The sequence below is a fragment of the Anopheles maculipalpis genome, chromosome X (assembly GCF_943734695.1).
Source record: "Anopheles maculipalpis chromosome X, idAnoMacuDA_375_x, whole genome shotgun sequence".
NCBI classification, from domain to species: domain Eukaryota; kingdom Metazoa; phylum Arthropoda; class Insecta; order Diptera; family Culicidae; genus Anopheles; species Anopheles maculipalpis.
Window position 1 is genome coordinate 1,973,713 of NC_064870.1, and position 27,490 is coordinate 2,001,202.

General features: G+C 47.9%; 5 protein-coding genes across 7 annotated transcripts in view; 1 reads left to right on the plus strand and 4 right to left on the minus strand.

Moving 5' to 3' along the window:
* Positions 1 to 2,799, minus strand: part of LOC126559331 (neurogenic locus Notch protein) — a 66,265-nt gene extending 63,466 nt beyond the window's left edge. For both annotated transcript variants that reach the window (XM_050215592.1, XM_050215515.1), the window contains exon 1: positions 2,718 to 2,799. In XM_050215592.1, the coding sequence (XP_050071549.1) occupies positions 2,718 to 2,799 (82 nt within the window). The remainder of the gene's footprint in view (positions 1 to 2,717) is intronic.
* LOC126567677 (dihydropyrimidine dehydrogenase [NADP(+)]) overlaps positions 1 to 23,163 on the minus strand; it is a 338,650-nt gene extending 315,487 nt beyond the window's left edge. Inside the window, exons 1-5 of the mRNA XM_050223898.1 lie at positions 23,049 to 23,163; positions 21,018 to 22,317; positions 19,393 to 20,933; positions 19,143 to 19,300; positions 18,990 to 19,076 (exon numbers count right to left, since the gene is read on the minus strand). Coding sequence (XP_050079855.1) covers positions 18,990 to 19,076; positions 19,143 to 19,300; positions 19,393 to 20,933; positions 21,018 to 22,317; positions 23,049 to 23,096 — 3,134 coding nt within the window. The 5' untranslated portion in view covers positions 23,097 to 23,163. The remainder of the gene's footprint in view (positions 1 to 18,989; positions 19,077 to 19,142; positions 19,301 to 19,392; positions 20,934 to 21,017; positions 22,318 to 23,048) is intronic.
* LOC126561148 (uncharacterized) overlaps positions 1 to 27,490 on the minus strand; it is a 506,370-nt gene that overhangs the window by 431,624 nt on the left and 47,256 nt on the right. The gene's annotated exons all lie outside the window — the stretch shown is intronic.
* The window catches only part of LOC126559422 (transmembrane protein 41 homolog), a 452,775-nt gene that overhangs the window by 210,513 nt on the left and 214,772 nt on the right, over positions 1 to 27,490 (minus strand). The window lies entirely within an intron of this gene.
* LOC126556506 (outer dynein arm-docking complex subunit 3) lies at positions 8,490 to 10,458 on the plus strand. Its single transcript, XM_050211772.1, has 2 exons — positions 8,490 to 9,670; positions 9,744 to 10,458. Exons 1-2 carry the CDS (start codon positions 8,490 to 8,492, stop codon positions 10,456 to 10,458), a joined length of 1,896 nt encoding a protein of 631 aa, XP_050067729.1.

The window sequence follows — 27,490 nt, forward strand, 5'->3', positions numbered from 1 at the left end:
ACCAAGAGAGAACCTGTTTTCGATGTCCCCGTCACTGCAGGTAAGCCTCCTAAACCCCTCCCCCTCCCAACCGCCACATCAACTTGCCAGGGCCGCCGCGCGTTGTTTGCGCACCACCGACCGACTGTCGTACCGGCGCGGCACACCAGACGATGAGCGCGCACAAGCCAAGCGAACAGAAAAAAATGGGGTTTTAAGCAAAATAACCATCACGGATCTCAACGGAGCATCGGGGTAAGGGCCAGTAAAGATGCTGTGAACATACACGTACACACACACACACGTCGCTATACAGCCCAAGCAATTCCGTCACTGGGAGTTAATCAGGGCGTCGGCCTGCACTTTACCTTTGCAGTGAGAATAAAAATATAAAACAAAAACCTGCAATCCCGGCGATGGGATGAAGCGAACAAAACCTACAATTATCGCCAGTGCCAATCGGCTCTTTTCACTCGTGCAGGACAGAGCGGTTTTATGCGTATTTTTAAGCAAAGAAATAAAATAAAACACAAAACAAATTGACGCACCGAGACCGACTGGTGGCTTGCCATGCAGAGCTCCACTGCTGCAGCTCAAGCATAAACTGTTTATTGCAAAAATGAAGTCATAAACTCGCGATAACCGATTAACCTTCTTCACCGTCCGATTTATTGGGTGGCGTGGTCGTACACGGTTCACCCATGGTGTGCATTATTTGCAACTGAATGCAAATCGTTCAGCACTAATAGCATCATCATCGCCATCATCCTGACCTCCGGAGCTACTGCAGCAATCTGGCCTGTATTTTTTTTTATAGCAACCACGCATGCTCATTCGTTGCACGATGAACCATAAAAGCGGATTACACTACACTGCCACAGACCATAAAGTGCGGTGCCGTGACCAGGATGATGCCCGAACGCAAACGACGAACCAGGACCACACAGTGCAGCCGAGCCGCAGCGGTGGAATACATTTGCTAAATAGCCACGAGCCCTGGGGGCACACCCCATCATCCTATTCTATCGGCAGCATCAACAAATGCAGTCAACAATATTGCAAAAAGATAAAACTTTGACGAGCAAGGTAGGATGTGTTAATTTCGCAATCACAGCGCACCGGCTCATAAATCGTTCGAAGCGCGACGAAGGATTGGTAAAACGTAGCACATAAATCACGCATACAACACAGGCGGGGAAAGATTTTATAGCAAATACGAAAACAACGTTTAACCCTTTGCGTACCGCTGGTGGAAGAAAGAATAAAGACAAGAACAAAACTAAGGATCTCCCATTTTTTAGGGGTTTTTCTAGAAAGATATTGATGGGTCTCGGGGTAAAGCTTTATGAGCAATGATCGGCACCATATTTCACTGAAGTTGTAAATCGTTCACACCGCACTGTTGCCGCTTCGTTTGCTTTTGTTACGCGAACCAACTCCTAACATCCCGCAAACGAAACATCTCCAAATTCACGGAGTATTTGGATGGGTTCCTCATCAAAATAAAGAAATCAAATGCACAAGACCCTGTCCTCCTTTCTGACGAGGATAATCATAAATGGTGGCGGTTCGCATTACTTGCGAGCAGGAAGCTGTCCGCTATCGAAAGACCTCACCTGGTAAGTTTGTAAGATCTTGCTGTTGGTCTGCTAGTATCGTGAGAAACGATACCAACTTCGCTGATGAATCCGCTTAAAGCTTCCTCCATCATATAAAGCTTATTCTGATCGTTTTCCTCCCTTTCCGAAGAAATAGTACGCATAGAGACTTTTCTTTGCGGTCCGGAGCCCAGCAATGGCGAAGCAGAATGGAAGAATCAATCCGGAAGTATTTTGAAAACTGCATCACTACAATCGAAACAGTTTTTGAATTTGGTTTGGCTAGTTGTGCCGTACATGTCGTACAACTTGGAGAGGTCTTAACCTAGCATTTCTGGATAATTAGACTTGATTTGCCTGTCTAGATGGGACTAGACGGATTCTGAGAGACCAGCAGTCATTGTGAACTAATGTGGACTGTGTCCCATGTTGAGTAGGAACTGAAAAGAAGACACATAGCTCAGAGACTCCAGAAAAAAGTCTTCAAGCATCCTACAAAATCTGAGAAAAACTTTATACTTACAGAAGAAAACCTTGGATGACTCAAAATGGAAGCTTCATCAAAAACTAATACAAAATCTATGGAAAAAATATGTGTTTCAAGTTCTTCAAACCTTGAAAATCTTCAAGCAAACCTATCCATCGCATCCTTCTTCTGTTTCTCTTTAGACCAGCATACATGTTTGCGACCGTTGCTTTGGTGTAGAAATATACGATCCCGGATGCACCCTTGCGAGCGTAGGGACGGACTCATATATCCTTGTTCGAGCGACCTGCAGGGGATCGATCCGTTTATGTGGTCGCACACACACACGCGCGCACACAATAGCAGTACAACATTCCACTATTACTATCAAGAAAGAGGTCCTTGCATGCTAGGGAAGAAAATAGGAACCGTGAACAATCGAAAAAAAAGGACAAGAATGTACACCTGGGCCCGCATAGACTGTGGCAGGACACCAGATGGTCAGCCCAAAGTTGCGATCCTTACCGTCTTCGTGCAGGAAAAGACGAGAACTTCCAACAAAAATCGGACGACTCTCTCACTCTCTCTCCTGAGGGTTGAGCAGCATTGCAACTGCCCTTTAATGTGGCGTAAAGAATATGAAGGTCTTCTTAAAGCAATAGTAGGAAACTTACCGAAAGCGCTACCGATGAAACTACTCAGCACAATGGCGAACAGGATGGTGGCGCCCGTTATCCTTCGCGGGCTCCCCATCATTGTGGTTTCGTACCACCTCGGGGATGGTTTGCGGAGGTCGTGAGTTGTTGTTTTTTTTCTGGAGGAACTCTATTCTATCCTTTTTCGGAGTGTTCGTCGTGTTGATGCGCTTCGAACGAGCGTACGGTTGACACGTGGAGGTTCGCTGCTACTTCCAACAGTCCAAAGGTAAGTTGCGGATGAAGTTGGTACCCCCTCCCTCTATTTCTCTTCTTAATCTTGGAGCACGCTCAGGATATGAGCGTGCACGAGAGGGGACGGATCGGGACACTACACCAACTTACACTCGATCAATGGCTGCACGCCAACGGGGGCATCAGCTTTGGTGTGCCACCAAGCTTTAGGAGAAGGATGGCGGGATCTCTGCCAAACCCAAACACTCCCGCTCTCTCTCTCTTTCGCTCTCCCCCGCACGGAGAGTCCTTTTACCTCTGGCACAGGGAGGCTCTCGCCCTGCCTGTTTTCACTTTCTCGCCCTGCTACCCCGGCCACTACTTTCGCACGTTTAGCAACACCTTGGTGGGTTAATCCTGTGATCGTTTCTGCGTCGGCTAAACATGGCGCCGGGCCCAAATGCGATGGGCGCACACCGGGGTCCCCCGGGGGGAAAACGCTCAACTACACGCGCCCATTACGCGCAACGAACAATTTTTTTTTTTACGCACACTTCTCACCTTCAAAAACTCAAACACACACAAAGAAAACGAAGCCTCTATAAACTAAACATAAAATTGTGCGTATCTGTTTTCCTTCACTCTATGCTATTTTATTTCCTGTTGATAAAAATTATTGTAAAAATATGATTTAAAAAAATTAATAAAAAAAACTACACTGCTCGCTAGCTATCTTCCTCTTCTATTTCCCCCTGCTCCTCTTGCTTGCACACCCAGCAACCGGCGAAGGAAGCGGATGAAGTCACCACGGTCGGTAGCGCCCCCTGGTGGCAGGCACAAGCAATAGCTTATCCTTTTCGTGGTGGACTGCTTTGTGTGTTTTCCAGGCTTGTTCCCTTTTTTTTTGCTTACGAAACACAAATACCCACACACACATACACCGACACACACATATAGAAATTTACTTTCCACTGTTACACTGCGCTAGACGTCACTCCCGAGTTGGATTGCTATAAATTTTATCGAACGTATGCACAATCGAGCTTAACCGCCAATCACTTAATTTTCCCAGGGAAAAGCACCCTTTCGACCAAAAAAAGGACCTTTTTTTGGCACCCAACATAAAGAAGCTCGCGAGGAGAGGTTTTTTTTTAAAATAAAAATGCTTTATTTCTTTTATAAAAATAATTGTTAAACAACAATTTTCACACGCTTTTCTTTGCACACAGACACGCACGGAAAATTAAGAAGAAAACAAAATACAAACACTTCTTTTTAGTAAATATCACACATTTCTCATCGCATACACTTTTCCACGATGTTTCTCTCTTTTTTCCCCGAAAGGGTCAGCTAACGGTCGGTTTGGTTGACTGTCGATTTTCGAAGTGATCTCTGTTCGAGTGGGTTGATTGAGGGTTCAACTGGTATATCAGCTCAGTATGTTTGCATGTTTTTTTTTTGTTGTATGTGTGTGTGTGTGGGTTTTCTTTTTCATTCGCTTCTTGATGTTGCACCGTGGAAAACACTACCAAAGGAAGAAAAGCCACCAAGGAGAGGGTGAAGCGGGGTGGGGGGAGGAGGAGGTGGGACTACTGCTTGATTGATCGAAGGGTGAGTTTTTCTTTCTCCTGTCGGTTTTGGGCACACATACACACACACACAATATGATCATCATCACCGACGGTTTTCCGGATCCTGCGATCTAGAGAGCGAGCAATTCCTCGTTCACTGTGTTGTAGGCCACACACGCACGCTTCGGCTTTTTGTGTTACTTCTAGGATACGCATATAAACACAACACACGCATACGCATATCCACACACACTCACACGGTCTAGTTATCCTGCCCACCACAGATCTGTGTATAATGTTCACAAGCAAAAGCCCAGGTGGTTTTTGGTGATCGTTGGAGAGCGTTTGGCCCGACTTTAGTGGCGACACGATTTAAATCACACAGTAAACTTACACAAATCGAAAAAAACACTGCAGCAAAATTGCTCCCACAGCACCACGGCTCAGGACACCGTGCTGCTACTGCGGTGTGTGTGTGTGCGAGGAAAAGGGAGGGTGAAGGCTTTCGGACACAGACGACGTTCACGCACGTCCGCACGCCTCAACGGTTCAAATCAAACTGCTCGAAGTACTCGAAATTTGCTCGAGTATTGGTACGGCTGTGGCCAGTGGCCGTACCGCCGTAATCCCACTGTTCTCGATAAACACTCGTCACTGTGCACACACACACACACCGATGCACACAATGCATGCTGCGCGATGAGCGTGCGCGAAAGAGAGAATGAGAAAGAGAAAGAGAGAGCGCACGAGCGACGGCAAGCTGCTTACGCACACGCGGTGACGTGTGCGTGTAGAGTGTGCGCGCGGGGCACAGGCTCAAGATGGCGACGGTGATTTGACGGTGCGTAGGAGCGCAGGATTCGCGTGTTAGCTTCTGCTAGGAACCCAAACATACCACGCTCGGCTCAGCTTCAATTCAATGCGTACAAATGCTCTATGATGTGCGTGGATTTTTCCCTTCTTCTAAGCTAGTTCCACGTTTTTGCTGCTTACTAGCAGGATACAAATCTGTACCGTTAGCATGAGAGAGAAAGAGAGAGAAGCGTCCCGTGCGAGCGAGAAAGCGAAAGCAAGCAATAAATCATCCGTGAGACACACACACACGGATACAGTGTAACTGCTCGAACTAATCAGAATGTGGGAACACATTCGAGTACTTTCAAGTTTCACAATATTTCTGAAAGCCTAACCGAAATCCAGACCGAACAAAAAAAAAAGCGAGCCTCCGCACAAACACCACCCTTAGCCAGTGAAGTAGCTTGTGTGCGCTTGTCTCGCTCGCTCACCTCTCTTTCGCGCAACCGAACGAACGAAGCCAGTGCGCCTTCAGGGGTCGATGGCAGTAACCGGTTTGTTTTTTCATTCTTTTATGCTACCTCTTTCGCTTCCTTCTGCGGAAATAATCATTCGCGTGTATGTGTGTGTGCGCGCGTTTGCGCTCTCTTTCTATGCGTTACATATATGTACTATCTCGTTTCCGCAGCGTTCCGAGGCGCATTTCCCATTGTCTGTGCCAGCGGCCCTGTCCAAAAGGCCCTTTTTCGAGTGGCAAGAACCTACCCCCCACCCCTTTTCCCTCAGCCCACCGCTTGATCGGGATCGAGAAAATCGTTTGCTCGCCGCCCGGCTGCATCAAACATGTCTCGCGATCGCACTACTATTTGCTTTCTCAATCTTTATTTTTTTACTTGCTCCCTGCTCGAACGGTGGTTCTCCACCCCATGGGCGAAGGGGTTCCACTGCTGCTCGAAATAGTTCCTGAGCCCTGTTTTCTTGTTTCGTTTTCTATGCTTTTTTCGCTTTTATTTATGTTGTTGGTTATTCTTTTCCTTTCTTGTGGTCCATGGCTTCGGACGGTTATGCGTGGTACGGACGTGTTGAGGTTATGCGTGGCTCGTTCGTGCCTGTTCCATGTGTAATGCGTGAAGGCTCTTTACCAGCATCCACCTTAAGTGCTCTGTTACCGATGAGATTGAAATACTGGAGAATAGAGGAATAAGGAGAGCATAATTGTGCCCGAACCCATCAGCCCGAAACAGCTCGCCACTGGCCGGAAAGCATCAGAATGACATCCTTTCCGAGAGCCAAGGAGCCGGACGCGGAGTACGCATAACGGCAATCCATTTTTGACTCGCCCAACGAGAGCATTGATTAGAGAAAAGTAAGGGCAGAAACGTTAGAGAAGCTGGCATAATTTAATCAACACAACTACCCATCAGTGCTGGTTAGTGTCCAAAAGCTTATGGCTTATCTACAGTCCAATACCAAGATGACTTAAATGATGAGCGAAGAAATGCCGTCAGTTTTTTTTTTAGGTGTAATAACATTTCCCAAAGCACTTTGATCCCTAACATGGCAGGTGTCACCGGCCATCAAAGCCGCAATTATGGCTTACTAGAGATTTGCTCTGAGAAACCACGTAGTTACTAGAGATTTGCTCTGAGAAACCACGTAGTCATCAAGTCCTCTATTACACTACGGACAGGGGAACGGTTCGGATGAGATTCGAACTCCAGTCCTGCCATTTGAAGACCGGCGCCGTTGTCGCCCTACCACCGGGATGCTCCCGACTTTCCAGCTTACAGCGGGCAAAATCATATGAAAGAAGCCCGTAATGGGCAGGCCCAACACAATATGAGAACATTTTCTATGCTGGGCAGCAGAAAACCATCCCGACCAAAATCCGGCAAACCGTCAGTCAGCGAAAAATCATTCGGTCAGCAAATATGCGCTGCTCGTAGAAACAGGCACACTCACTGCATGCACTCCACGGATGCTTCTTGCGCAGCTTGTTTACACTGCACGCTGACGATTTGTTTCTCCATTTGTTTCTCCTCAATCTGATGCTTGATTCATTTGAAGCTTTGCGACGTGGAATTCAAACAAGGGGATAAACACACGCGTACGGGACCACCGGGCTCGGCAGTATATGCTACTCCTATTTGCAATGTTTTGACTGTCCACAATGCAAACAACATCTTCGCGTTCGCAGAATCTTCGGTGTGTGCTGGTAGCAGCAACAAAATATGTATTTATGCTGGTCGGCTCTCAAATGGGGTTTGCTCTGAGAAAGTATTACTTCAAACAAAGAACGAACGAAAAAAAAAAGCAATCAAGCATCTAGTTGGCTATCGTCAGCAAGAAGCAAAAGTGGCTTTAAATGTTCCGAAGAAGAAGGAAAAAAAACACACACACAAGATGGAAGGCATTCCCTTCCCAAAGTTCTGCCACATGTTAGAAGACACTAGGCATAGAACCCTCCAAAAATAGCAAACAGAGCAAGAACGGTTTGCAATAGTGTGCGTTCGCGCGCTCGTACACGCATAACTATGTGCAGTACGCGTGCCCTACTGTCCTTAGAGTGGGGTCCCGATCGACAAAAAAAAAACTGTTCTAGCGGAGGCTTCCGCAGGCCGTGCAGACACAAACCACCACCACCAGTTCTCGGACAGAGAGAACAGGTTTTCCAACCGGGTCAAAATATCGTAACATCTATTTTTCCAGAGAAGGGGAAATCCCATCTGCGGGGACAACGTTTAAACGGTTCAAATGGATGTCTTAAAATGAATACTCGTTCAACACAAACACGCACCCAACGTGTGCAACGGAATGAACTGATGAATCCGTTACAAAAAAAAAGAGAAGACACGTGCAAGAAATGAACCGTAGAAGCATGATGGAATCGGACGGAATCATCAGGGCTGTTTAAAATTATCGTTCAGTAGGTGGAAAATCTACTCGAGTTGAGGTAACCTGTCCCAACAGTTGATGCAGGTAAAGAATAGTTTGTTTAAATACGAAACGTTTTTTAAAATATTTTTTTTTTCGGTGGTTAAGAATGGGTTGGTAAGAGAACAGAGCTGCCCAACAGCGTACCACACCGTATCCTAGATACCGATGCGTTGAGAAAACAAACTTCCCTTACTGTTGGATCGATAAAAGTTTGGCGAGCTGCTCGGTAGTGTTACGAACGTACGGCAATCGTACAGAACGCTCGGTCCACACCATGTCGACACCGAAACCGATACTGAACGCGGAAAATCTCGCCCTAACCAACAAGCGTATCGGCGAGCTGAAGAAAAAGGTAATGCTGGCCGAGGGCCAAAAGAAAGCGTACACCGAGGAATGGAACGACAAGAAAAAGGCCCAGAACGATCGGATGGCCGAGCTGCGGAAGGAGGTGCGTGACCTAACGAACAAGCTGTCCTACCTGCACAATCCGACCAGCGCCAAGGCGCAGAAGAATGTGCAGGAGATCAAGCGCCGGGTCCCGTTGCCGCCCGGTGCGAAATCGGTCGCACACGCGCTGCGTATCGTCGACCTGAAGGTGATCGATCTGAACAAGCAGACGGACGTCACCGAGGACCGGGTGCGAAAGCGCGAGCGTCACTTCAAGCAGTTGGTCGAACAGTACCAGGCGTTGGTGGGCTACCGGGACGCGAAAAGTGATGGTTCGAATCCGCCAGAAACGATCGAGGAGGACGCGAACCGGAAGTTGATCACGCGGCTGGAGAATGAAATCCACCGCACGACGGTACAGTGGATGGAGGCGGAGCACATCCGGAAGAAGTATCGGGGCATCAAATCGTCGCTGATGCGCGATGCGGAAAAGTTCGAAAGCTCGCTGCTGGAGCTGGAGCAGGCAATCACGGAGCAGCAGGCCGAGATCAACAAGCTGGAGGAGGTGCACAAGGAGGCGGTCCAGATGCGGGACAGTACGAAGACGATCCTCCAGCGGCAGGAGCAGACGACGCACTACTCGAACAAGGCGCGGGAAAAGCAGGCGCAAGATTTCCGGCGCCAGGTCGAGGAACGGAAGCTCGAGCTGGAGCGATTGGAGCGGAAGATTTTCTCCTCGGGAAAGACGCTCATCCATCAGGAAAGCATACTGTCCGGGTCGGGTGAGCACGGTCGCGGCGGGGAAGGTGGTGACGATGGTAGCAGCCTGCACGATAAGGACGGTGCGTCCGAGATGGAGCAGAAGTTTAAGAAGCTGATGCAGGCGACCGGTGTCAGTGCGGCTAGCGAGGTCGTCGACCGTTTCCTGGCGCAACGGGAAGCATCCGCCCGGCTCACCTACCTCCGCACCGTAACCGAGAACGAGAAGAAGCAGCTGGAGGCGCAGCGCGAACTGATGAAGGCGCAGCTAGACGCGTTCAAGTTCGCCGACGTCAAGGATAGCGATGTGTAAGTTGGGATGTTCTCTTTGGTGACGACTTTTGCTAGCTAAACACCTTTCCCTCTCGTTTTACCACCGCAGCAATCAGGAAGAGCTGGAAAAGATAAAAAATTCCATCGAGGAACAGAAGCAACGGCGCGAAGAGTGCGACAAGGCGATCGAGTACACGCGCAACGTGTTCGACACGATCAAGGATGCGCTGATCGAGCTGCTGCTTAAGTTGCGCGAAATCGAGGAAAGTCTCGATACGGCCTCACCGTACGGTCGCCGTACACCGCTCAAGCCGGCCGAACTGAAGGACATCTCGTCCGGCAAGTTGGCGGTCGAGGAGCTCGGCAACCTGCTGGAGGAGCGCATCAAGCTCGGGCTCATCGCCAGCGGCCAGCTGGCAGCTGACGTCGACAGTGGTCTGTCGGAGGACGAAGGGGAGGCGGGACAGGCAACGGTACCCGGTATTCCGTCGCCCGCCACCCCACCGACGCCTACCGTGCAGCAGCTCTCACCGAGCCCGGGTGGGCCCGCTTCTGCAGCGGGCAGTAGCGTGCTGTCCACCTCCTCGCCCGCTGAAGATCGGGAAAAGCCTCCCGCCTATCCGCCGGTCTATATGAATCTGATCGCTGGCCGAACCACCACACAGATTTCGTCCACCTCACCCGGTCAAGGTACCACCGTCGTACTGTCTGACGATGAGGGCGACGTGCCGTCGCGGAGCTACCTAAAGCGGCAGGCCAATATGATTATAGAGGCAAAGTCACGGCGCAAAGGTTTCCGGATGCCGGTGCCGAAAAGGCGCTAAGCTAGATTCTTTTACGATACTATCGAACGAATCAGTTGAACTTAATAAATCTTCACATCCATCGCATATTTCCTGAGATTGAATCCTTATCCTAACCTATCCTTTTATGGCGTACACGTCACTGGTTTGAGGCTCTCCTATGTAGTCATCAACGACGCTAGTCAAGAACAAAAAAAATAGGACACAACTTTCAATAGATTGTTTATATTTCTTCATGTCATTTAATCTTTTTTTTCCTCTCTTCTCAAAACACGATGCAATTCTTTGTTTCTATTACATTACCTTTCACAATTTACAGTTTTTACCTTTCTGTCTAGTTGCTCTAATCGACAGCTTCGACATAAACGATCATGTTCGTGACACATGAAAGCGATTAATTATATTACATTATTATATACAGTCGAGGCCAGTCCCGTAAACTCTAACAAAGTTCAGCAGGACAGAAGGACTTTTGCACATACATACGTTAATGTAAATTTGTAGGATGCTCATCGACAGCCACTGGTTATTTGTATAGATATATGTACATTATCCCTAGAGCACAAGGATGGTACACGTAACAACTAATTGTCAGTCCTTTGTTTTAAATTCCGTCTAACGCAAGTCGTTTCATTAGTTTCTAGGTTTGAAAAGAAAAAAAAACCTCGTTGACTAATCCCTGTGTGAGTTTTGGTAGGCTCTTGGACACGATTCCCCCAATTTGCGTGTAAGTTATTTTCATTCAAGATTTGCTGTTTCCCCTTAAACTTTGTTCTCTCAATCTCTCTCTCTCTCTCTTTCCAAGTAGCACTTTATCACATCAACCCTAGTAGCATTTGATTATTTGTCTATTTGTCCTAAACGTACCTATTTGTCCTACAATGCTTCCTTGGCAAGGATGTGTGTGGGTGTGTGTGAGTGTGGTGCACATGCATAAATTGGTTCGAGAGAGGACAAAGCAAATGGAGCAACGCAACAGCTTGAAATTAACATCCCTAAATAATGCGGGACGTACGCGAGCAGCTAAGCACAGCGTTTATTGTGCATCTAAATTTCATCCTCTTGATAAAATACCTTTCATTTGTTACGTACGAATTGCTTTTTTTGGCTTGTTACGCAGGATTCGGGCCAAACTACGGACAGTTTCCGTCGTCTCACGATATCACATCTTATTGGCAGTGGGTTTTTTTAAATTTTATTTGGGTGGGGCTATTGGGAATAAAGTATTGGAGTGTTTGCTTGCGGGCGTTGTAAACGCACACGTCGCACCACACAAGCCTCCATTTCTATGCTTAGGCTCAGTCCTTTCTTCTTACCGCGTGTATTGCGTGTGCGCCTAATGCACCACCATTTCCCTACTATCCACCTTAAACCTAATTCACTTACACACTAGTGGCTGATTTCGTTAAGTTTTGGTTAATGTTAAACACAACATTGAATGTGCGTGTGAGTTAAAGTTGTCTGACATAAGCCAACTGTTTCTTGCCTCGGAAAGCGAAAAAACAAAAACGGTGGAAAAAAATTATTCTAACGTTTAATACACCTACATCATTGTACAAATTTCTAGCGAACGAGCACACACACTAAGGAGGCTATATTCGTCGCGTCGTCGGCGACGCATAAATTGGACATGTTATGAAATGTTATGAAAAAAAAATCCGCTAAGTCGGCCAGTGACTAACAAAACAGACATTGATTACCCCTTAAACGGCTAAGCGTGAGCGTTGCGCTCCTATTCATTAGTAAGATGAAGCCCGGTTCCCCCGGGGAGCGTCGGATATTAGCCTTTGGCCAAAGGTCCGCTCCGGGGGGGAAAAAAACGCCGGTGATTTTTGAGCGAATGATAAATAGATTTTGCGTTGCTTAGTATCTGTTGTAGCTGACTAAAATACGCGATGAAGGTGTTAGCGTTTGTTCTTTGAAAACGTAAACCAAATACTTTAACATAAGCCTATCTCGCTTTACCGTTTCAAACCCCCCCCCCCCCCCCCCCCCCCCGTAACTTGACTATCGCTTGCCCCACAGACTAGGTTTAGCACAATGCATTCTTATTTTGACCATTGTTTTAACATACTTAAGGATAAAAGTTCAGTTCGAAATTCTTGACAGTTTTATAATTGAATAAATGTAGTTTCATGAAAACTACAACAAAAGTGAAAAAAGCCTTGAAAAGATCGTCGCCTTAGATCGCATCGCATTTCGATTGAGAAATGGCTTACAATTCACAACTAGTTTGTTTGCTTGTTTTTCTTTAAGTTTGTTTTAAAGCTAATTGTTTTGTGTGAAGAAATAAGAAAGAATAACAAAATATTGGTTCCTCTGAGCCTGAGATACGTCTCGAATCACTACATTTCGACGATATCAGCACGATCAGGTCGTTGTTGCGAGGAACTAGTACTCTTGAGAATCAGATTGAAGTTCTTGCCTTGCCATCAAATTATTCTATTGCCGGGTTTCGCGAGCAAAAAAAAAGTCTCTTTCTTGCAAAAGTCCCCTTTCGCATGCAAATAAATTAATAGATTAGACAATTCTTGTCCTACGCTATACATTAAATGCTTCAAAATGCTAATATTCTCCATGAGCTGTTCCGATTTCTTTGAATGAGGGTTTTCTTTAAACGCGTAAAGGAACTGTAACGAACCACGGAGTTCGCCTTTTTTCGTTAACTGAATATATTATCCTACCGATTAAATTTCATTATTATGTTCTATGAGATAGTTTTGTACTCTTGACCTATACCTATAACACCTCGCCAGGAGTAGCGCGGAAAGCTAACAATGAAAAAAAAAACTAATACGATAAGCTGAAAAACAAAAACATAACAAAAATTCTATTCCCTTCCATCTATCCTTCCTTTTCCTTTCTTTTTAGGCTCTTCTTCGTAAATAATGAAAAATGAATTCGTCTGGCTGTCTACAATTACGTTACCAACCAAAGCTATGAAAAAAAGGAAAAATGAAAATCTTATAATTCTGAAAATGGAAAAAATAGTGATTGTTTGATTCTTCACGTGCTGGTAATGGGGGATGGAAGGGGGGGCTCAATTGAACTCGAGCAACAGTTCCTTTTGCCCATCGGGTAGCGTACGCTTGCCCATCACGACACAGTTTGGACGGTTTTGCTGCTGGCTGGTATCATCGGCCGCCGGCATTGATTGAAGCTCCGTAATGGGATCCGGCAATATCTCCGGATCCCAGTACACACTGTACAAACAGCACGAGCTGTCAGCATCCGAGTCTGTCAGTGCCAATTCGCTCGCGGTCAATCGATAACCGTTTAAGTGATCGGTCGGATCGCCATCGTCGTCTCCGTACGCAATGCTACGGAGGCCCGAGGTGCTGGGGCGTGGCTCTTCCGACGCGGATACCGGCGTATCCTCATGGCGGTGCTTGTTGCGGCGCCGCGTTTCGGAATAATTTATGGGCTTTAGCGCTATCAAACGGCCGGACGATCGGCGTCCACTAGCAAGCGGTTTTTCCTCCACGGTTGACGCATTCGAAACGGTGCTACGAGCAGGTGTTGCATCGACTTGCTCGCCGGTACGCGAGGAAGTGGAGCAGGTGGCTGAGGCACGATGGGTAAAGACGTCAGTATCCATGCTGTGCCGCTTGTTGTGGCGCTGCACATTATCCCAGGAGAGTGTGTTGGGCGACTCTTCGAACACGGTCGACATGGGCCGCTTGCGTACCACTAGCCCGCGTATTTCTTCCTTTGGCGACTGTGAATATTTAACATTCAGGTTTACTTACAAAATATTGATGACTGAGATTATGCAATCTTATTGGCACAAATTTAATATACTTTTAGCTATTTACAGTGCCACTTATGTTCATACGCTGCAATAATCGTTTCAATAAAGCTTCTAAAGATTCATTTATCCCAATTCTCGTCTACCACACATAATACTGGTCTGCCATTTCTACCACAAGAAATGGCAGACAACAAATTGAATTATTAGACTTTTGGATTAAATTATCCCAAAACCATTTTTTATAAGCTACTAGTGTTAGCTATGGATTTGTTATTTTTGTTTTTTTCTAATGAAAAATTGCTCATTGATACATACCGCTGCATCCGAGTGTCTCAGCATTCGCCTTTTCGCGTTCGGCTGGTACTTCTGTTTAATATCAAACGTTCGCCGCTTCGTGGAACCAGTCTTCCGGGATTCTGGGTAATGGGAGCGCGTTTTACCATTCCCGGATGAGGCCGATGAGGATTCTTCCTCGTAGAACGGATGGTTCGGACCATTGAAATCAGCTGGTAGCGGAATGAGCGAATCTAAACCATCGCCTGTTACCAGTTCCGCGATCGGTGTGGGGCGTATGCCGAAACGTTTGCGTCGGCGTGCCCCAACCAACGCATCACCACCGCTCGTCCCTGGCAGCGCTGTGTCAATCGCAGGCAAGTTGGTGGTTGATTGTTGCTGGATACTTGCCACAGTAGCTGATGGAGCGCTGGCACAGTAGGCCAATGCTATTCGCGGATCTTCGACCGATTCGGGAGGGACAGCGTAGCCCAAACCAAGCATACGCTCACGGGTTGCACCATCGATGAAATAATTTCTCTCGTGGTATCTGAAATGCCAGGCAGGGACTGTGGTTAAGAAAATCGTCTCTGATTGGCGCAATATAGACAAACTTACACCCGGGGCAGGAACCGAAACTGCTCGGTAATATCCAGCATCTGCTGCAGTATGCTTTCAGTAACGATTTCCGTTGCTGGTATGGGTATAGTGATGGATTCTTTGGGTGGTGGTACTGGTTGACGCAGCGTCCATAGCTGTGGAGGAAGGGCAAACTCTTTGCCGTTGAGAAATCTTTCTCTGTTGCTTTTGAGCGCTTGTACCAACAGATCAGTCCTTTCCTGGGTAGAGAGTTTCATGATCTGCAAAAAAAAAAGAGCAAACAAACGAAATTAGCAAATCTTGATCAGAGTCACGAATGGTGGCATAACATTTTGCGCTCGTAAAATTCAATTTACCTGTTCGGAAAGCTGCAACGTTCGTTGATTATCTTCGATGTACGGGATTATTGCCGTACGTAGCCCGTAAAACCGTAGTCCATTCCGCATGATAAGATTGTACAGCACCAGATGTACCAGGTTGGCTGCATTCAGTACGAGCCGGCGCACAAACTCATGCCCATGGTTACATATGGAGCAGATGAACACATAGTATGTGTCGCCGTGGAAAATCGGAAACTGCAAACTACGCACACAACGACCGTGAAACCATTGCTCACACCGGCGACACTGGATCATTTCCCTCGTCCAGTCACCATCATGTCCACAGTAGCAATAGTTGCCCGTGTTGTTCACCTGATGGTTGGCGTCCCATTGCAGCGAATTCAAGTCGTACGGCAGCTGTGTTGTGCACACGAGCGATGAAAACTCCGGTGGAAAACGGATCGTGCGGACCGGTGAGATACAGATGGGTGTGTTCTGTATGGTCGGTGGCTGTGGATCGGTATCGGGGGATTCCACCGGAACAACGGTCGCAGCGCGCAGTTCCTGCGATTGGCTGCACCGTGCACTGTTAGGATGCTCGAACTGGGTTGCATCGTCGAACCGCACCTGACAGCGATCGTTGGGCTCAAAATCAATAACGGTGCCTAGATAGAACATTTCATTGTCGTTAGTTATCCGTACCAGTACATCCTCGCATAGGCTCAGAGGCTCTTGCAAGTCGTCTGAGCTGCACGCACCTGGAATATCCGCCGACGGTACCGTCCCGCAGTCTGGAGCCGTTACGCCATCGTTTGCGGGCTCGGCCGTTTGAGACTGTACGGTTACTGTGGTGGGCCGTCTGCCGGGTGATGATTTTGTGTTAATGCTAATTTTAAGATTGGTTGGTGTTACGATAGTAATGGAACCTCCTTCCGTCCCGTGCCCATCCCGTATGATGATGCTGCGCGTTGGTTCGGGCATACCGGCCACATTCCCTGGGCCGTGCGCCACTCCTGGTGTTGTGCCCATTGCGCTCCCGGCGCCCGTCCTTGCTGCTCCTGTGTCTGTTTGTATCAGTACTACCGCATCGCCATCGTCGTACCGCAATTCCATCGGCGAACCTAGCATGTTCCCGAACGGGGCTAGAAGACGACACTGGCCGGCACCAGTAGGTAGGCGCAACGAAGTCTGTTACAGCAGAGTGTCGCAGCCGTACCACCATGAATCCAAAACTCTCTGCCAGGTGAAGAGTAGAGCACAAAGCAGCCACCGGAAAAGAAAGAAACAAGTACAAAGCAGCCACCGAAAAAGAAAGAAACAAGCACAAAAGACCACCAACTCTATAATTCACTGTAAATGATGTGCCTTTTGCACGGCACACACACACACACAAACACTCTGTTCCGCTGCCACCGACCAGCTACCAAAACCAGGTCCATTTTGTGTTGAGGCGTGTGTGTATGTGTGTGTGTGCGTATGTATCACATGCAGGATATCACTGCTTCTCCTTCCTCTAGCCGTTTTCTGCCTGGACCACTCAAGAAAACTGGCGCATTATACGTACCCTGGCGATGCTAGGCGGGGAGTGTGAAAAAAGGGACCCCCGCCCCCTTCCGGCACCCAAAAACGCCCAAACAACTGATTCACAACAAACTTCGCCGAAGTAACACGCACAGCACGGGGAACTTTGGGTTTTGGGAAGCCTGAATTTTGCACCAGCAGATGGAGTGAGCACAGCACAGCAGGCACTGATTCTTGTGCACTACTTTCAGCATGCGCACGGCACGTCCATTCCGTACGAGCACGAGTTGAAGAATGGTGTAGAATCAAATGGAACAAACGCTAAGCTCGAAAAGTGAAGAAAAACCCTGCTTACATCAAGCAGCGCCTACAGCTGTCACTCGTGGTGTGACAGCGGTCGAAGCATGTGTCTGTTCTGAGTGGTACCGGCAACCGTTTTTCCTACCAACGGTGCAAAACTATGCAACGAATAGACACATGTTTCCAGTGGGCGGGAAAATGTACACCGTTCGTATTGTACACCAAACTGCCGGTTTCGCTAGGGTAGGGAAGAGACAGTTAAACAATGTTATTGTTAGCTTTTTATGCTAAAATTGTCCTTCATCCATTAAATTTTTGGTGGGTTACGGGGACATGTATGAAGCTTAACAGCGTGTAATGAAATCAAAGCTCGGTTTTACAACTTTGCTGCATCAAACAATTTTAACTAAAATGCCAGGAAAAGAGTAGAACACAAAACCAGGTCCATTTTGTGTTGAGGCGTGTGTGTGTGTGTGTGCGCGTATGTATCACATGCAGGATATCACTGCTTCTCCTTCCTCTAGCCGTTTTCTGCCTGGACCACTCAAGAACACTGGCGCATTATACGTACCCTGGCGATGCTAGGCGGGGAGTGTGAAAAAGGGGACCCCCGCCCCCTTCCGGCACCCAAAAACGCCCAAACAACTGATTCACAACAAACTTCGCCGAAGTAACACGCACAGCACGGGGAACTTTGGGTTTTGGGTAGCCTGAATTTTGCACCAGCAGATGGAGTGAGCACAGCACAGTAGGCTCTGATTCTTGTGCACTACTTTCAGCATGCGCACGGCACGTCCATTCCATACGAGCACGAGTTGAAGAATGGTGTAGAATCAAATGGAACAAACGCTAAGCTCGAAAAGTGAAGAAAAACCCTGCTTACATCAAGCAGCGCCTACAGCTGTCACTCGTGGTGTGACAGCGGTCGAAGCATGTGTCTGTTCTGAGTGGTACCGGCAACCGTTTTTCCTACCAACGGTGCAAACTATGCAACGAATAGACACATGTTTCCAGTGGGCGGGAAAATGTACACCGTTCGTATTGTACACCAAACTGCCGGTTTCGCTAGGGTAGGAAAGAGACAGCCAAGCAATGTTATTGTTAGTTTTTTATGCTAAAATTATCTTTCATCGATTAAATTCTTGGTGGGTTACGGGTACATGTTTAAAGCTTAACAGCGTGTAATGAAATCAAAGCTCGGTTTTGCAACTTTGCTGCATCAAACAATTTTAACTAAAATTTACAACCGTTTACAGTGCAGAAAATTCTGCTCGATTTGTGTCCGCAGAATATGGCAGCTGTCATGCTGACTGCTAGAAAATGCGATTTAAAATTTAAAATAGTCGTTGGTGTACTAAAAACAGAGCTTGTGAGATTATTTTAAAATAGTTTGTCCATGCAAGATTGCATGCTTAATCACAAATAAGTAGAGAAGCAATGATTTATGAAACTTTTTTAACTTCCTTATTCAACTACAATTCATTTAAGCTTGTACTAAAAATCTTGCGAACGTTGCGATACATCATTTAATTCAAGAGGCGTTAAAACGACAGAAACCATTTAAAGATGATTTTCGCCTTATCAGCGATGCAACAAGCTGTCCTCAAACTAAAATCTAAAAAAAAAACAAGCTATTTCCAAAGCAGCAATTTATTGAAAAAATATGATATACAGCTTAAAACACTTATGCTTGTAAGGAGCATTCTTCTAAACGTACTGTTTATGCAATAAGAACAACTTGGTCGGCGGTCGCGTAACGATTGTAACGAATTCATCTGTTACCATTCTACTGTGATGGACTTAGCGCATGCACCACGACGTTGGTGTTGGGATGGCCACGCTTAATGACGTGCGGGATTTTCTTCGGCACCATGCTGAGGAAGGAGACGTACTTCATTTAGGGACTGGTCATAAGGCTTCATTATCCGGACCTAACTTACCTGATACAATCTATAATCGGACAGACCGAGAGGCACAAGTTGCAACCCGTACAGTCGTCATTGACATGAGGTAGATGCGTTACCGGATCGAACTCGATCGCTTGATAGCCGGAGTCAGCACAGGTCATGTAACACTTGCCACAGTTGATGCAAAGGTCCTGCGAATGAATAAAAACAAAAACTTTAGCCTAAGCGTACTGCTTCTACAAACGAGTCAGAAATCGTAGCACCAGAGTGCTACTCCACTTACATCGTCTATGAGCGCAACCACCTGCTTGGTGTTGTCCAACTTTTTGTAATCACCAATGCGTGGTAAAGCGACACCGAGTACGTCCTGGACGCGGGGCACATTGTTCGTGGGCGGTGTCGTTTCCACTTTGACGGGCGCGTGTCCATTCGTACCATTGACGGCTTCGTTCGAGCATGGATCCCATAGTGGTCCGTGCTGTAGACGTAATTGGGCGAGCTTTTCTTCCCGCTGCTTCCTGTACTCGCCAAAGTGTAGCAGAGGTTTGCCGTCGTCGGTGCGAAGCGGTGCTACCGGTTTGCCCTTTTGCAGTTTGGCCGATGGTGGTGATTGACCGTCCCATGGCAGGGCTTCTGGTGGTGGATTGGCACGCAGATACAGCAACGCCTTCAACCCCAGAATGTAGTCCTCAATGACGGTAAAGTCCTGGTTCTGTACCGATGAACATATCTGCAGTATCGGTGCACCACACTGGATGAATTGCATTGCTACTTCCGCCGAGTCGATACCACCGATGCCACAAATCGGGAATCCGGGCAGCTTGTTCGCAATGAGCGAAATCGCACGCATGGCCTGGGGGCGTGTAGCGTTACCGGACACACCGCCGTACGTAGTGCGCTTGTCGGCACCGACGGCTGGCCACGGTGTACCGTCCGCACGCAATGACATCAACCCTTGCACGGTGTTGATGGCAGACACACCGTCTGCGTTACCTCGCTTGGCGGCCTGAGCAATCGACACGATATCGGTGATGTTCGGTGTGAGCTTCACGAAGAACGGTATGCGGACGGCACCTCGCACCCACAGAGAAATGTTGTACACCAGCTCCGGGTCCTGGCCACAAGCGAGACCCATTCCCGACTCGCCCATACCGTGCGGGCAGGACAGGTTAAGCTCGAGCATATCTGCACCGGCTGCTTCTGCACGCGTTGCCAGCTCAACCCAATCCTGCTGGTTATAGGTGCACATAATGCTCGCGATCAGCACCTTGGTGGGGAAGTCACGCTTCAGCTCCTGAATGCCCGTCAACCAGTAGTGTGCACTCTTCTCAGAGATAAGCTCAATGTTGAGGAATGCACCCTGCTGTGGACCATAGTTCTGTCCAGCCGTTACACCGCGTACAATGCGGGGACTCACGTTCGTCACCATGTCCTTGTCGAGGGCAAATGTTTTCGTCACGGCGAAGCCCCAACCCTGCTCGAACGCACGCCGTATCATGGCCGTGCTAGTGGTCGGCGGGGCTGATGCAAGTCCGAAGGGATTTTCAAACTTGACACCACACACCTCCACCGACAGATCGACCTGGTCAATCTGGGTGTAGAAAAGAGGCAGCTCCGGTTTTGTGTCGAATGGGATGCCCTGCAGGTAGCAGTGCATATACCAGGCAGCCGTCTTACCATCGTTCACCGATTCCACCGTCGTTTCCGCGGCACCTGCCAGATCTCCTCCACAGAACACAGCGGGCATAGAGGTTTGTTGTGTTTTCGGATCGACATCAGGAAGGCCCCAGCGGTTCATCTTTAGCCCATCTAGCGCTGCAACGGCTATAAAAAGACATCAACAGTTGCTACAGTATTAAAGGGAAACCAAGTAGGAAATTTTCAGAAATTGGTGGACATAGCACTTACTGTCTGCATCGTACAATCCTGAACCGAACGCCGATATAACGTAGCTCGCTTTGAGACGCGTAATCTGATCCTGATCTTCAACCCAATTGCCAGATTCATCCTGCTCCGTGCGATAAAACTCCATCGCTGCAATCCGGCCCGCCCGCACTATTACCTCCTTCGGCGACATGAACGGGATAAACTCGCAGCGTTCTTCGCGTGCCAGTTCCACCTCCTCCGGTACGGCGCGAATGTTGTTGTTACCCTTCCGGAACACGACAAACACCTTGCGAGCGCCGCAACGCAGCGCCGACGTCGCACAATCGAATGCCGTATCACCTGCTCCGAGAACGATGACATTACCGCTCAGGACGGGCAGCTTGGCAGCGGCGGACTGCTTACAGCCGCACAGTCCCGGTTTGCTACCGTCCGCGACCTGCGGCAGGAAGCTCTTGGAGGTGAAGAATCCCTGCTCTTCCGTCAGTCCCTCGAACACCTTGTCGACCTTGGGCTGCGGTAATCCGATGCCTAGAAATACCGCATCCGTGCCACTATCTAGCAATCCGCGCACGGTCAAATCATTGGCGGATAGCGATCGATTCAACACGAACTGTACACCCAGATCCTTTACCAGCTGCACCTCAAAGTTTACCACATCGACTGGCAGCCGATACTGAGGGATTTCGGCCGAGCTAAGCCCACCTAGATACGAGCGTCGCTCATACACGATCACATCCTTATAACCGAGCCGCCCAAGGAAGGTTGCACAGGAGAGTGAGGCCGGCCCACCGCCCAGCAGTGCAATGCGCTTGTTCGGGTACCTCAGTGGAGCAACGCCGGGTGGTACGATCTGTCTCAAGCCCATTCGCTTGAACACTTCCGTGGCAAACTGCTGCAGTCCGCCAATGTTGATGGGGCCCTCCTCGACCGCGGCCAGATTGCAACCGCCCACGCACAGGTCGCTGGTCGGGCACACCATACCGCACGTCAGCCCGAGCGGATTGTCCGAGAAGATAGCCTTCGCCGCACCGTAGTAGTTGCGGTTGGCAATGCTCGTAATAAAGCTCTTGATGTCGAGCTGCGTCGGGCAGGACTTTTGGCAGGGTGCATCGGCACATTTGAGACAGCGAGCCGCTTCCTTCAGCGCGGCACGTTCCGACAGTGTCGTGTGCTTAATGTCGGAGAAGTCGTTGGTGAGCGGTGTGCAGGCGGTACACGACCGATCCACATTGCGCTTCCAGTGTTTCTTCACCTTTTTGGTCACGGTCGTCGGTACCAGTGAGCAGCTTTGCTTTACCCGCGGATTGAGAGCAAGCAGGCTCTGTGAGAAAGTAAACATTGAAACATCACTTAGCAGTCGGGGATAACGATCGCGCAGCTCGATCAAGTCGTGCCCATATTGCAGCAAACTAAGGATAGTGGCAATGCATAGCTGTACCATCAATCTTATGAATCATGATGTACAATGCAATCGGCCATACTGTGCTGTAATTGTGAATGGCGGGCGAGATTGATGTAATGGGGCCACATAATGCACTGCGGTCGGCGAGATGCGTTTGAAATTTGTTGACTGTTTTGCATTAATAGTTATTATAGATTTATTGCTAATGAATCAAACAACCACGCCCGTGAAAGTGATGATTGTTTATATTTGATAAGCATTAGGCATCGGAATTTCCAGTGTGCTGATGTACCTCGCACAACAGCCTCGCACAAGCGATAAGGGAACGAATAATGCCCTTTTTTGTTCTAAACTTTGCATGTGATGACGTTCATTGAGCGTACATAATATTGAGACCAACCACCAGCATCATGCAGATAGGTTCGTACCACAACACCGATTGTCATACCAATTTATGCACCAACGATTACACAATGTCTGTCCAGTTGAAGGTTGACGTAATTGCGCAGCTAAATTATGCGGTCAGTAGCATGGTCGTGGTGATGGTGGAAGTTAGTGGAATGATGGTGGCAAAGATGAGGTTAATGGCGATTACGCTGGTTGATGCTATTACTCGCGGCCGAGAGCATGGACGAAGACTATGCACTCACCTCAATGTCCGGCAGGTCTTTGCTGGTCAAAACACTAGCACAACTCATGCTGAGATGTTTCCCTTCTCACGAATGCTATCTACAACTTTTTGTTGATTGAGGTTCGATGCGAGTTGCTTGGAGAGTTGAGCGCCTCTGGATATTTTGTACCAGTTTCAACATAGTGGAGTAAGAAAACAGGAATAGAAAAAAAAAGTTTTAGATGCACTCCCAGGTAGGAAGAATTCCTCAAAGCTCACTTTCACTTTCCAAGTGATAGACTAGTTGCAGACAGCCCAGCTGCGGTGTTCTTTCAGCTTCCAAACTCTGTCTATGCTTACCTAGAGAGTTAAATTCCACTACACAAAAGACACACGGCTACTCAGCACGAGCACTGAGTACAGACTGAAGCTGACCAGTGGGCAGCGCAGCGCGCTCTAGCCACCGTACACCGAACCGTTCTGTCTGTCTCGTCTACGACGCACGCTATCTACGCCGTTAGCAAACGAGATGTACAAATACGCAGGGCCCACGGGCCCACCAGAACCTGATTGGCCGGTATGCGTAGTTTAGCCGTCCCGGAGCGCGCGGCACAGCGAAGGTGAAGTCGCGAAACGGGCGGTATGTTGTCGTTTTAGTAAGCAGCTGATTGTGCTGAAGCGGGCTTGGCAACACGCGGACCTAAACATCGGGGTGGGCGCGGACCAGCGCGATATCGGGACACCGTGATGCCTCCGTCGTCCCGTTGCGGTCCCTATTATCGTTCATTGTCTTTATGGGGTGATGGGCTCGCACTGCGTTGTTTAGCTTTTTGGCTTTTGCCGCACGAGCGCGAAGTGATAACCCGGTCTACGTACGCTACCAGCGAGCCGTTCGCAATCTTGCCTGTTGACAATTGACTGATTGATTGTTTGACGAGCACGTACGGCCGACCGAATGCCGAGTGTAATGAAAATTTGAGCCCGGACTGTCCCGACGGTTTTACGCTATGCAGAATATGGGTAAGAAATCGTTTTGTGACGTACTGCATCTGCATCTTCTGATATGTTTGACGAGAAGAGATTGTAGAGAGTTTGCAGAACTTATTTTGTGGCTCAAAAAGGGGAAAAATGCTCTTGAAAACAATATTTAGACAGCGTACTGCTTTCAAGGTAATCTTTTGCTACTTGTCTTAACGACCCACTAGGACACAGCGGCCGTCGAATGGCTTACTAGACTCGTCATTAACACGCAGTTGGATAGTCAGTCCTCATGCTACGGTGGGTCGGTCCCGGGCGGGATTTGAACTTCGTTTCTACTGTTGCAAGACCGGCGCTGCTGTCACTTCACCACCGGATTGCCCCCAAGGTAATCTACATAATTATTACTTGGTAGTCATTTAAGAAAAAGAAATCACTTCTTCATCGTTGGTTTATTTGTGTTTATTAAGCGCAGGGAAAAATGAAGTTTTATTTTAAATTCTAAGGGGATTTTGATGTATATGTTTAAAGCAAACCCAAGAGCTGAGAGCAGTTTGACATTGATGGGGAGGAAAGACAACACGTAAGGAAATTTAAATCACTGAAATGGAAAGTAACGCATGGGAATAGGCGCTTGAAGTCATACATTCGTATAATAAGCAAAGTTGGAGGGGGCCACTTAGGATGAGAGAAGAAAGGTGAAGCACACGCTACGTAATACTGTCCCAAAGATAATAAATAGGAGCGCGCGTGTACACACAAACCAAGTAATTATTGCACCACAGTGACATGTCTCTTGCAGACTGTAGAATATCTAGACCTCTAACGGTTGAGATCCCATTAGTAGCAGGCAATTTGACCAACATCAGGACCAAGAACTGACGTCGCAGGTCCTAATGTAGTAGCAAGATTGAGGCATAGTAGATATGCACGAGAAACTCCTAGACTGTTTAAAGGTCCACGAGTAGAGAAGATTCTTTGATACAACATTCCTTAACCAGATGCTTCCAACTAAAAGCACACCCCGTTACTTATCACTGAGGCTCTCTACGAAATTTAGACTGCAGCCAGAGTTGGCAATAATTTTAGGATGTTAGGGTATCTTTAAATCTTCACCCTATATCATTTTACGTCTGCCAGCCGTCTACACCTGGGTCGGACCATCCTACCACATACTACTTATTAGATTACGATTCGACCCTTTTGCTTAGGTGTTGCCAGATTGATGTATTGCGCTGTATTACAATGTGCCATATGCTACACGTTCACCGTTTGAAAGTGTTTAAGGTTTCGCTAAACTCCCGACACTATTAGATTATCTCATCCAAGTAGTACGCTCACCTTCAAAGTCTAGACGGTACGGGAGAGCACAACACAAGAAGAACGCAAAAAACGCTAACTGTAACAAGCAGTGCGATGATTCTGTGCCCATCTACCCATCTCAACAGCCCGAGTAGGGTGCTGGCACACGATCTGGGAATGGTTTTGATTTAATTAGCCTGCCCTGTCAGCGAGTCTTCACCGTGCATCAGAGGACAGAGGGGTACTGTACTGCCGGCAGATTGCCATTTGCCAGCCTGCTGGCGATGTTTCAGGCGATGCGTAAAATAAAAGTTGTCCGGCCATCAGAATCGCGTACCCGTAATCGCTATATGTCAAAAAGTTCACATTATTTGTGTGCGTCACACGATGCTCGATTTGTTAGCTTCCTGCCAGCGAAAAAGTTCGCCGCCATTGGTGGCTCGTGTTGTACCCACAGCCCCCCCCCCCCCCTCCTCAGCAAGAAAACAAAACTCACGTAGGTATAATAACCGAGAATGAAATAATAATTCTCCTGCCCCCGCCAGAACACTGGTCGCCTAGATTGACGTAAAGCAGGCACTTTCCTTCGGCAGGTCCTTGGGAACCCCCTTCGAGGGACATAAATCACTGTGCACGGTTGGTTGAACGGCACTGGGACATCCAATACGGCATGCCGGAGCTGTGTTTAGACAAATACCGAGCTTTCTTGGGAGATCGCATCATCTTGCGATTTCAGAATCTCTCTACCCAGACGTACACACATCCGCCCATATGCCATACCGTGCTGGATTGAGCCGAGTAGGGGTGTTGGGGAGGTGGGGGCAGACAGCGAACGCCTTTAATTATGCCATGGGCCCAGGCCCAGGAAGCTCGCTGCGTTTAACCGGTATTTTTTTTTTCTGTTCTTCTGTTTGTTTCCAGTTTGCCCCGTTTTGTGGGTTTGCTGCTAGAACAAGTACCGCGAAACGAAACAAGCCACTGCCACAGATATACACAACCACGCACCCGAAAACCAAGCGACATTCCATTCCACATAGCCAACCCCACTGATGAATATGGAACAATATATCCTGTATCGGTAGCCGACAAGCGTGGTGTGAATTGATAACGAGCCGGCAGCAAATGATAGTCGACTCTGCCATGCTTCTCGTCCGCATGTCAAGTCTTGCCATGCCATGGTACGTTCGGGTGTTTTGGCGGGTTTGACTGTCGTATCGTTTTTTTTTCTTTTCTTCTTCTATCATCTCCCAGCTTCCCATATGCTACTCCACATAACTGTATCTGTGTGTGGATGTTTGTGTGTGCACAACTCACCAAACGCACTTAAAAGTTCACCGTCCGGAGTCATCCGAAAGCTGGAGAGTTCCAGTGATGGATGTTGGATCGCAAAAAAATCCCACACATACACACACACACATACTCAGGCAGACAAAAAGGAAACCCCCCCCCCCCCATCAATTCCTTTTCCAGTGGTGAGAGATGATTGGAAAGTGATGATGGATAAATTTGCAGCAACTAATCAATATGAAACGCATAAACTGTTGTTTCGAAAATGGTAATCTTTGCCATGTCATCGTACCGTTCTTTGGAAGAAGGTACCGTCGCACACTGATGTCTAAATGATGAGATGCAGCACACCCGTGTACCCAGCGTCACGTGGCCAATCGCGTGCAACTACCCCAAGGATATTTGGGAAACAATCCTCCGTCAGCCTCGGCAGTCCTAAGGAAACAAAAAAAAAAAAATGGCAGACAAATAAGAAACTGTTGAGCGTGCGTTGGCCGAACGGCGGTGTTAAAAGCTACCTAAAAACTTCAACCGGTCGCTGTTGCTACTTTTCTAATTTGCTGCTACTTCGGCGTTGGATTTTCATCTTTTTCCTCCTGCTTTTCGTTCATTCCCCCCTTCCTCTCCCGCTCACTTATACTGAGGCGCACAGTGGTTGAGTGGCTTATCAAGGGTAAGAATCAAACATGCTTTATCTTTACAGCCAACATCTTAGTGGCTTCCCAGGAGACTAAGGCTGACTTTCTACCCACCAGTTCGTCGATTCTCGATTAGAAAGTGCACGGGGAGGACTCTCTCTGTGTGTTGCTTATCCATTAGCTACGGTTCGGTTAATTAGAGATCGAACGTGCCACAGACTCCAGCACTCTCCAACACATCAACACTACAAACGAAAGGATTGATTGTATTGTGCTA